Raw genomic sequence first — 12069 nt, 5'->3', positions numbered from 1 at the left:
GTATCTTCAATGGGGGATTTCATCCAAGTAGACGATGATACACGACAGAGAAGGCGTCTTGATTATGCCCGAATTCAAATGAGTACGACGTATAAGGCATTGATCAATGAGGAAACACGGGTATTGGTGAATGATTTAGGTTTCTCAGTGCGCTTGGTGGAGGAACATGGAGGACAATTTCTGACAACAGAATGGTCCAGTGATGATAGCAACTCTGAGGATGCTTCCGTCGATCAGTCACTTAATTTGGAGGATGTGGAAAATTATTCCTCTGAGGATGATAGAGGAATAGAGGAACAACCACCAAAGATGATGGACAAAGCAAGTAGCAGCGGTGAGGTCTCATTGGGAATTGCCAATGATGATTATGGTCAGAATGGCATTGAGGGGGTTACGAAAAGGGTGGAACACATAGTGGAAGGGGTCAACGAAACTGCTATGGAAGATGGTAAAAGTACTGAGTCGGCCATGGAAGGTAATAACGTAATTGTAGGGGTTAGTAACAAAGGCACTAAGAATAATCATTGTGGGGCAGTGGGGAATAAGAAGAATCATATGGTGAGCCCGATGAGGGAGGTATGCGTTGACCAACATGTCGCAGTAGTTGATATTGGTTTGATTACCAATATGAGCAGGGTGATTCGTGAAAAAGAAGATGTGTCTAGTAGAGGGGGTGTTGTGGAGTGTCATGAGCCAACTATAAGAAATAATGTGAGAAACGCACTAAACAGAGCCAGAAAGAAAATGCAGATCCAAGGAGCACCTCAACATTCATCATCATTGCCAAAAAGTTCTTTGGCTCCAGAGACTAGTGTAGGTGGGGGAAACTCTAAGGTGGTCCATTCAAATGATATTAATGGGGCCAATTCAGCTGCTAATGCAGAACGATGTTGTGATGAAGCCATGGCAAATCGTATTCTATCTATTTGCAAGAGTATTGGAATGGAGGTGCGTGGAAATGAAGATGAAGTGCGACAGAAGATTATATCCATGGAGCAGAGGGATCGTATGGCATCGGTTGATATAAGGGGAGCCTCATATATGCAATGAAAGTTGGTACATTCAATTGTCGGGGATTAGGGGGTAAAGTGAAAAGTCATCGCATATCAGAGCTTATTCGATCTGAGGAGCTAGATTTTATTGCTATACAGGAGACTAAATTGGAGATGTGTGATACTGCTCGTTGTGCTCAATTATGGGGATCTACAAAGTTTGAGTGGTTTGCTTCCCCTTCTCACGGTAGGAGTGGAGGTCTACTTTCAATTTGGAACTCTGATAGAGGTAAATTATTATTTTCGTTTTCTGGTTCTGGTTTTCATGGTGTTTGCTTGCAATGGGGTGTGGATGCGTATAGGTGTGTAGTGGTCAATGTATACTCTTCTTGTCACCTTGTGGATAAGCGGCGGTTATGGGGAGATATAATAATGTCTAAGAGAGGTTTTGGGAGTTGTTTATGGTGTATAGTGGGGGATTTCAATACGGTGAGAAGACTAGAAGAGAGAAAAGGGGGGTTTGGTGACCATGGTGCACGGGATATGGAGGAATTCAATTCATTTATAACTGAGATGGAGTTGATTGATGTACCACTGGTTGGCAAGCGATTTACTTGGTTTAGGAGTGATGGATCTATAATGAGCAGGTTGGATAGGGTGTTGGTATCAGAAAGTTGGAGTGCTCACTGGGGTGCAGGATTTGTGAAGGTGATCCCGCGAGATGTATCTGATCATTGTCCTTTGATTTTGAACCATAAGGTGCTAAATTGGGGTCCTAAACCGTTTCGCTTTAATAATTGTTGGCTTTCTCATTGTGGTATTGAGGGTGTGGTAAGGTCTGCATGGGAGAAACAGGTCCAAGGTCCGTGGGCTGCTCAAAGATTACGATCAAAGCTCTTGAATGTTAAAAATGCTCTAAAGAAGTGGAATATTGAGGTGTTTGGTAATGTGGATACCATGATAAAAAGTCTGACAAATGAATTAAAGGAGCTTGATGCGAAGAACGAGGAACAGGTTCTTATACAATCAGAAAGAAATAGGCAAAAGGAGTTAGTAGCTGGGATTTGGAGTGCTCGGAGAAACAAGTTAACCTTGCTAGCTCAAAAGGCAAGAATTCGTTGGGGTAAATATGGTGATCAAAATTCCAAATACTTTCATGCTTGTATCAGGGGAAGACAACGACGTAACCAGATTGTAGCCTTGAAGATGGGTGAGCGTATGGTAGAGGAGGTCCATGAGATCAAACAAGTAGTGTGGTCATATTTTGATGAGCACTTCAAAGCAAGAAGTTGGCTTAGACCACGATTGTCACTTGCTGGTTTTCCGGTGGTGTCTAATGAACAAAATGCAAGGTTAGTGGGTGACTTTACTGAGGAGGAGGTAAGTTGTTTAATTAGGGAGAGTGACGGTGACAAAAGCCCAGGGCCTGATGGGTTCAATTTTGCTTTTTTAAAGAGATTTTGGCCTCTTATGAAGGTGGATGTGATGGACTTGCTTGCTGAGTTTCATACTAACTTGAAGATTCCAAAGGCTCTTCTGTCTTATTTTGTGGCTCTGGTCCCTAAGGTTTCTTGTCCTCAAGGTTTGACAGACTTCCGTCCTATCTCCCTGCTGGGGTGCTTGTATAAAATTATCTCTAAGGTATTGGTGAATAGATTGCGTGGTATTCTTCCATCAATCATCTCAGAGAATCAGTCTGCTTTTATTCCTGGTAGACACTTGTTGGATAGTTTTTTAGTTGCTTCTGAGGCTATTGACTATGCTCAGAAATATAAGAAGCAAATTTTTGTTATGAAGATTGACTATGAGAAGGCATATGACTCCGTGGAATGGGACTATCTGTTGTTCATGATCCAAGGGTGTGGTTTTCACGAGAGATGGGTCCGATGGATGGAAGCTTGTGTATGTGGGGGAAGCCTATCAACCCTTGTGAATGGGAGTCCTACAGCAGAAGTATCTTTGGGTAGAGGATTAAAGCAGGGGGATCCGTTGGCACCATCTTTGTTCTTAATTGCTGCGGAAGGCCTCAGACTATTGATGAGTAGGGCTTCAGAAATGAATTTGTTTAAGGGTTTACACATAGGCGATGAAGGTCCTCCGGTTTCTCTTTTACAGTTTGCGGATGATACTCTGATTATTGGAGAAGCTACTATGCAGAATCTGTGGTGCTTAAAAGCAATCTTGCGTGGTTTCGAATTAATTTCAGGCATGAAAATTAATTTCCATAAGAGCTGCGTGGTCGGTATTCATTCTGGGGTAGATTTTACTAATTTGGCGGCTGCTTTCTTACATTGCAAAGTGGGTCAACTACCTTTCAAGCATTTGGGCTTACCTCTTGGTGCTAATCCTAGGAAGTTGTATACTTGGAAGCCAATGCTTGATAGCCTTCGAAAGCGTCTATCCTCTTGGAAGTATAAGCATTTATCCATTGGAGGGAGAGTGACCTTAATTAATTCGGTTTTGAATGCTATTCCAATTCATTTTCTCTCATTTTTTAAAGCTCCAAACTTGGTTATTAAGGAAATTGTGGCTATCCAACGTGATTTCTTGTGGAGAGGTGTCAAGGATGGCTCAAAGATTCCTTGGGTTAAATGGGAAACAGTGTGTAAGTCTAAGGTGGAGGGTGGACTAGGTATAAAAGATGTTAGATTGTTCAATTGGGCACTCCTAGGGAAATGGGTGTGGAGGTGCATGCAATCTCCGGGTATGTTGTGGGCAAAAGTTCTCCATCATAGGTATGGTCGTATTGAGTCTTTTTCAAATTGCTCAAATGTGGATAGGAAGGCATCTTGGTGGTGGAAGGATATAGTGTGGGTGCTACATCAAGGGAATTATTGGTTGGACGAAAAGATTGAACGTTGTATTGGTGATGGTACTATGACCCGATTTTGGGAGGATAAGTGGATAGGTGGTTTGCGCTTGTTGGAAGTATTTCCTCGGTTGTTCTCCTTTGCCTTAGACCCATTGTCAGTGGTGGCAGATAATGGAACTTGGGAGGGATCTACATGGGTGTGGCAGGTTAAGTGGAGAAGAGAACCTTTTGTCCATGAAGGTAGGAGTGTGAATATCTTGTTGGATATGCTTAAGGGCTTGCAAGTTATCTCGTCAAGGCAAGATTATTGGAGATGGATTTATGACAAGGACGGTGTATTCTCGGTGAAAAGTGCGTACCTTTGGCTACAAAGATCGGTAGGTGGAGAACTCAGAAACTCTTCGGATTTTCAACTAGTTATAAAAAGACTTTGGAAATGTAAGGCTCCGATCAAGTGTTTGGTCTTTTGTTGGCAAGTGCTATTGAATGCGTTCCCGTGCAAATCATTGTTACAAGTACGTGGTGTGGAGTTGGAAAATAATCTCTGTTCTTTTTGCTCTCTGTTTGTAGAAAATCCTCTTCATCTCTTTCTAATGTGTCCGATGGCTTTTAATACTTGGTTAGCTGTTGCTAAGTGGTTGGAGGTTACGGTGGTGTTCCCCAATTCTATAACTTCTCATTATTTATATTGGACGAATCTTGGCATATATGAAAAACATTCTCAATTATTGCGAGTAGTCTGGGTTTCTGTCATTTGGTCCCTATGGCTTCATCGAAATGTTATTATCTTTCAGCAAGGTACTATAGATGCCAAGGAAGTGTTGGATAATATTAAATTGCGTTCATGGAAGTGGATAAATTGTTCTATCCCTGTTTGTTCTTTTAGTTACTCAACTTGGTATAATAACCCAACATTGTATTTCTTATAGTTTCTATTTTAGATTTTAGACTAATTTTGTATCTGTATCTCTTGTAACGGGTTGGAGTACCCCTTGTACTCCTTTTAATATTAATCTCTTTTGCTTATCAAAAAAAATATATATATATATATAATATAATATAAAGAACAAACAACAACTTGTGTGGCCCAAAACATTCAGTCATATAATTTTAGGTTCAAACCACTTTTGTGGAAAAAAATGATGCCCTAAAACGAAGGTATAGAAGAATCTTGCTGGCACCAGGAAACCAATTAATAATTATTTCTGTTAATCAAGTTGCCATCTGGTTTTCCCTCATCTTCTTGTTCAACTATTTAATAAAATACATTTTATTGGTAACCGTAGATTCTGTTTAAATGCGATTATCAATATACTAGTATCACAGAATTGCAGAATTGCATTTAGATAACGTTCTTTTTAAATAATCATGATGTAGTTCTTTTAATTAAAACTCTTTACTACAATTGTATTGGTTTTAATGAGAATAACAATTAAAATTTTCTTTTAAAGTTTTCTTTGAGATTGTAGTTTGCTCTTTAATTTCCCACTAATAAAAATTATTTTTCATAAAATTTAATTAAATAATTATCATAATTAATATATATACTTTTAGTTAGGAAAACTACTTCTTTCCTATGTAGAGAGAGAAAGAAAGAATCCCTAATATAAAGATGTTGTTGCTTTTGCTCTAAAGTGCAAAGAGAAGGGAATCAGTTTAATTGGCAGTTGCCATTAATTTGGATTGGAATTGGAAAAGCACACGGGACTTTTTTTTTTCCTTCCCTACCCTCTTTGAATTTCTAGACTAATAAATTGCTTTTATTTATTTATTATTATTTATCTATGCTACAAGATATCTCCAGTATTACTGATAAACTTTAAAGGGCAATTTATATTTTAGTCTTAACAAACTTATAAATGTGTCAATTGTTTTATAATGAAAAAAACAAATGGATTTAATGGTATTAATTATCACTGACTACGTTATGCGAGTATAAATTAGTCATTATTAGTTTAAGAATATTAGGTGAATCATATTCATAAAAAAAAATCAATTTTTGTCAATTTTTTTAAAAAAATTAATCATAGTGTAGTTAGATGGTTGTTTGGTGTCTTCCATATACCAAAAAAGGAAGTTACAATTTATATACATACACAATTACACATGTACATGTAATTAACTATATAAAATAATAAGCAATAATTGTATAGTTCATAGTGTATTATTTTGTTGATAAAATTACATAGTGTTTTGTGATCATTAACACAATAAAAAAATGTAATTATTCTTTGAGTGAAAAGGACACACCCATACTAAAAGGAGAAGCGATAACAAGAGAAAACAAAAGTAATGCGTGCAATGTCTAGCAAGTTTTGTGTGTTCATTCGTGTACATATACATTGTACCTGCTTAAGGATACACTCGTAGTCTTCTTGGTAAGAAGGGCCGAACGGATACTTCAAACGGATTCTTCAGAGGGGGGAGGTACCTGCAAAAGGTACTCCAACGCTCAAGTCAGTACAAACACGATATTCTAGGATAATTAATGAACAGTGACATACCTTGTTATGTGTGACCTATTTATAGTATCTGACATGGGCCTGAGCGTGATGGGCCCTCTCAGATATTTACCAAATTAGGTAATACGGTACTAATTGGTTGTTAGGCTTTAATCATGTACTTACCTTTCTTAATTGTGATTACCGTTATAACTTGTTTAACCCTTCGGCAAGAGGCCGAGCCGACTATTCAATACTAGTCGGAACGGCAAATGACCGAGCCGTCTAGCCTGTATACGGCAGCTTGTATACTTCCGGTTTGACCTATGTCGGAACGGTACTTGACCGAGCCGACTCGATAAGTGATGATGGTCCATATTGGCATTAACCAGACTGACGTCGGTTCTCAGCCTCATGTCGAGCCGACGTTGATGGTAATGCTTGTACGTGGCTTACTATGCATGAGTGTCTGACGAAATGGCACGTGTTGGCCCACGTGACCGATACGGTCTCTCCGGTACATACATCATCTCCACAATACAACCTTATTAATTAATGCTCTTCAAGAAGTATATTGTGGAGTGACCCTCTCTTGATAAATTTGATGTGATGATCACCTTCAACAATGACTCAACTCCAACTTTTCCAACCTTTCTTCAATTCCATGTGGCTCATCTTCCCCCATGAACTCGCATGTGGTATAATTAATTAAATTCATTTTTTTTTCAGATATGAATTTATTTTATACTCTAATGCTTCCTTAGTTTACCACATCTTCTTTTAGTTTAACCGATTAGATTATAAAATAATTCAACAATGAATTCTTAATACCTTCTTATCCTTTACCCCTAGTACTACTATATATTACTAATTGGACTTTTGTTTGTTTAAGCTTATTTAGCCCACCTTATGGTTATCCTCGTGTTTATTAATTACTTTGACATAGACAAATTATTTTATATTATGATTGTTATTTTAAAATTTCATAGTTATATATCATATCCTTTAAAATGGGAACCAATAGTAGTGAACTTTGGTGCTATACATGATCATATGATCACTTCTTCATTCTTGCTTATCTAATTGCTCTGTTTTCTTATTAGAGTAATGATGAAAAGTTTGTTGGGTTCAACACCGTCCAAATCCCCATTATTTGTTTGCTTCTCACATTGCAATAACCCCCTCTTTGTTAATATTAATTAATGAATTAATTGAGTTTTAATCAATGCATTTGTGCAACGACATAGAGTAACTTTAGAACTGGTAAAAGTGAGTGCCAACAAAAGTTAAGCAGGGTAAGCCAAACAAATGACTTCATTGCTCATTTTCTAGACATAAAGTATAATAATAATAAATAAAGTGAAGTTTGATAGGTGAGGTCTTCATTGGATACCGTGGACAAGAGGCATTTCCTTCTTCAATTCTTCCCTCTAGTCTAGTTGAATAAAAAATATTGCTTAATGGTGGATTGGTGGTTACTTGGGCAAGTTTTATTTTTTCTTCTCTTTTAATGTTTATATATATTAAAAAAGAAGAATTACTTTGTGTGTCTCTATGTATTTTAAAAAAATAAAATAAAAATAGAGATAATAGAAGTTAAACAGTATTTGATTATTTGTAATTGGAAAGTGTGGGTGATTTGAAATAGTTATAGAGTTAAAATAATCTTAAAAAAATGTGAAAAAAACATTTATCAATCATTTAATATATTTTATTATATAGCTGTATAGATATAGATAAATATAAAGAATATTTTTTTATGTGAGTGATACAAGTAGATTTAGGTGAAAAAATACATTATTTATATTTTTTAATTTTGTTTATTTCTAACAAGTTTAATCATTAATAATTATTTTTCTGACTTTTACATAATTAACCTCTTATATATAAAAAAATGTATTTTAATGTAAAGGAATTTATTATTGTGGTAAAATTTATGATTATGTGCCTACTTTGACACTAACAAGGCATGATGTATTTGACAGTAAAAATAGTTGAGTTACTTAAACTTGACAATAAATATTCAATCTTTTTTTTTGTATAGAAAATACTTCGTTTATCTAATTTGACGATTTCTACTTCTTAAAAAAAATAATCTCGAACTATCTGTTTATTATAATTTAATTCACATAAAAAAGACTTAGAATTTACTTGTTTATTTATTTATTTATTTATTATTTTTGGCTGAATACTACTCATAATTTAATTACAACAATATATATGACTCTTCCCTGAATACTCCGCCTGGTCGAGTTTAACTTCAATTAAACTAGACTTCTATCAATATTTTAATTAGATTTCCTTATATATATATATATATATATATATATATATATATATATATATATTATGACTGAAAATTTCTGTACCAAGTATCCAAACATCATTACCTAGATTATAGATATAATTTATTTCCCCCACCACTTTATTTTTTTGTAATTATTGTAATTCCTACATATACTTTATTAGTTTATTTATCTCCTTCCATTGCTACATATCCTACAAAAGAAGCAACAAAGAAATTATCAGCGTACAAATATAAAAGGGATGTACACGCATTACCATTCCAAATAGATTGTGAAAAGTACAAACAAAAGATAGAGAAAAAAAAATCTATAAAATTTAATAGTTGAATGATGAATATTGAATAATCTAACCGTCCATCGCAACTTAGTGTCATCGATGGACCACTTATTGCCGTCATATAATAACATATCAAATGTTGTTGATAACCACACTTTTGCTAAAAATTCTGTGTCAAACCCCATTGTGGTTTTGTCCTTTATTTATTTGATTGAAGTTGTATAATGCAAAGTTTCTCTTAACCAACCCCTAAAACTTCTCTAATTAAATTCCACAGTCAAAGCCCCAGAATCTTTGAGAGAAAAAAGGAGCACATTTTTTTTTCAGCTCCAACAGCAATTCTTTTGTAAAGGCAACTCAATAATCTTCTCTCTTACCCATTTTCATTTTTTTCATTCTGGATGGTTATATTTTGGTACCCATTTTTCAACAGTGATGAAGCATCATAGGTCACCGCACCACCAACAGGTACTTTTTTTTTTTTCCTTCACTCTGTGATGTTTTTTCTTTTTTTGTGTGTGGTGGTTGTGGTTGTTAGTGTTGTGGGGTTTGTTAATTTTGGGAAAGTGAGGCAAATTGCAGAGGACTTGGGCTGAAATATGTTGTTTGGGTTGGTCCTGCATACAGCTCTTCTGGGCAAAGGTGGTCATGCGCAAGTGGCTTAACATGGGAAGCTATGAGTCTGATTACAGTGCTGATCCTGATGATGACGATGATGATTCTGAAAGTGGTTCAGACAATGAAGGTGAGTTTATACAACAGTGGTTATGTTGTCATTTGGAGTGTGTGCTTTTGTTTCTGAATGTGGGGGAAGTGGGTTGCTGTGGATTTTGTTAATTTGATTTTAATTTCGAAATTTGTGCACTTGGATCAATTGGGTGGGTGTGTTAATTGTCAAATGATATAGAAAAAGTCTGAATTGGGGTTGTTTCTGATTCTGGGTGTTACAGGGCCCGGATGGGTAAACTTTACTAGAAACACTTCTGAGAGAAAAAAGAATAGGATGGAAAATGGAAATAAGTTTCTCAAGTTAAAAATAAGATTTTTGAGAAGTTAATTGGAGAATTTTTTTACAAATTAGCTTATGGAGAAACTCATTTCATTTTTCCTTTTTATTTTTCTCTCTTCTAGAAATGCTTCTGAAGAAGATTAATCAAACAGACCCATAGTCTTCAAGTCTGTGTTTGATTATCTCTTTTTTGTCTCTTGGCTGTCAAAATCTCTCACACTCACTTTAAGTTTGGTGTGTTATGCAGAATGGGGAAGACAGTCACGGTTTGCAAATAACAGACGTGATGAAGATGAAGCTCCATCTGAATCCAAAGGTAACTTTTGTGTACGGGGAACACTTTTTTTATCATCTGTGAATTGCAAAGATTTATTTATTTTCTCTAACAGACTTTCAAGATTGGCGTAATAAAGGCTTTTGAGTGCTATAAAAACTAACAATGATATATATCTATAATTCTGAAACTAGGATTTATTGATGCTTGCTTGTCACTTTGGATAATTCCTCCTGTAGTAGGTGGCACTTGGAAATTATTTGATTTTCTGCATTTGAATATAGATATAGACTTAGGTCTCTGAATGTAGGTATACTAAATTGAAAGTATGTCCTGCAGAAAAATATACATGTTTGCTAAATAATGCAAAATCAAATTGTTCAGTGTCATGTAATGCAAATTTTAAACCTGTATAACATTATTCCTGTCGTGGAGACTTTCTTCTTTTCTCAAAGCAACTTATGATAAAAGGTCATAGCTTGCTGCATAAATCAGTAGCTCCATGAACATCTAGCTCTAACATCTTATTTGAGGAGTTTCTGATTTTTCATCTCCTGTTAATTGTGAACTGTGAAGGTTTAGTATATTGCTTTAATTTATTGCCATTTAATAGCCTAAATTTCTATTGAATTACAGAATTTCTTCCAAAGTTAAGGAGGCAAAAGTCATCTACTTTTAGATCTCAGTATATAAACAAAAAGGAGCTGAGGTGAGACACTATTCTCATATTTATTTAGCAAGCAAGAATGAAAAGTACGTGCAATGATTTGAAAGTTTAAAAAGCACAATTTATTTAGCGTTATTGCTGAAACCACTCATATATGGATTCTGGTGTATATTTGCCTACTAGGGTATGTGTTGGGACGTGGAATGTAGGAGGAAAACTTCCACCTGACGACCTTGATATCGATGATTGGCTAGGTATCAGTGAACCAGCTGACATCTATGTCCTTGGGTAAGTTCTTCATTGCTTGTTACTGAAAATACTTCTTGAAGTACATAAGGATGAGTGTCACATCAAATACTGTTACTTATTCACCATGTTAAGCTGGTCCTGGTATATTTATTCTCAAATTTAGAAGGAATAATATTCTCTCTTATTAATATTATGAGGTTATTAAACCTCTATATATATACATGAATCTGCAGCCTATTTTAGGAAATATGGATAGTTAATTCTAAGGAGACATATCCCTATGATTACGGGATTAATCCTGCATAAATAAATCTAATAATGGCAGCATAAGACAGTTACAGAAATACAGCATAGCAAATATAAAACTTCCTAAAATACACAACGCCAATCACGGTTTTGACACTCCCCCTCAAGCTGGTGAATAGGTGTTTTCCATTCCCAGCTTGGATATAATTCTTTCAAAGTTAGTGCAGTTCAGCCCCTTGGTGAGTATGTCTGCAAGTTGATTTTGAGTGGATACATATGGTGTGCAAATCATGCCACTGTCAAGTTTTTCCTTGATAAAGTGTCTGTCAACCTCGATATGTTTAGTTCTATCATGCTGCACCGGGTTGTGGGCTATGCTAATTGCAGATTTATTGTCACAATATAACCTCATAGGTTCATCCCACTTTATCTTCAAATCTTCCAATATAATCTTCAGCCATAGAAGTTCACATATTCCGTGGGCCATTGCTCGAAATTCTGCTTCAGCACTTGATCTAGCCACTACACTCTGGTTTTTACTCTTCCAAGTCACTAAGTTTCCACCAAGGAAGGTGCAGTATCCAGTAGTTGATCTCCTATCTACCACTGACCCTGCATAGTCCGCATCCGTATATGCTTCAAGACTTACACTCTTATTTCGTTTGAACAAAATCCCTCTTCCGGGGGTCCCTTTCAAGTACTGGACAATTCTAAGAGCAGCTTGTAAATGTGCTTCCTTTGGTTGATGCATAAACTGGCTGACTAGACTCACAGCAAAAGCAATGTCTGGTCTAGT

The 12069-nt window shown here is 35.9% G+C and overlaps 1 protein-coding gene across 4 annotated transcripts in view; it reads left to right on the top strand.

The window, feature by feature from the left end:
- The window catches only part of LOC109803263 (type IV inositol polyphosphate 5-phosphatase 3), a 30414-nt gene that overhangs the window by 7294 nt on the left and 11051 nt on the right, over positions 1-12069 (top strand). The window contains exons 2-6 of one of the 4 annotated variants that reach the window (XM_020364760.3): positions 9262-9296; positions 9411-9573; positions 10085-10153; positions 10748-10820; positions 10962-11066. In XM_020364760.3, the coding sequence (XP_020220349.2) occupies positions 9264-9296; positions 9411-9573; positions 10085-10153; positions 10748-10820; positions 10962-11066 (443 nt within the window). In that variant the 5' untranslated portion in view covers positions 9262-9263. Of the gene's footprint in view, positions 1-8739; positions 9297-9410; positions 9574-10084; positions 10154-10747; positions 10821-10961; positions 11067-12069 lie in introns of those variants that run through there. The other 3 variants (XM_020364762.3, XM_020364759.3, XM_083076690.1) reach the window with 3 other exon arrangements.

This window comes from Cajanus cajan, chromosome 1 (assembly GCF_000230855.2).
Source record: "Cajanus cajan strain Asha chromosome 1, NIPB_CcT2T_4, whole genome shotgun sequence".
In the NCBI taxonomy this organism is placed as follows: domain Eukaryota; kingdom Viridiplantae; phylum Streptophyta; class Magnoliopsida; order Fabales; family Fabaceae; genus Cajanus; species Cajanus cajan.
This window is presented reverse-complemented; position numbering and strand designations above follow the sequence as displayed.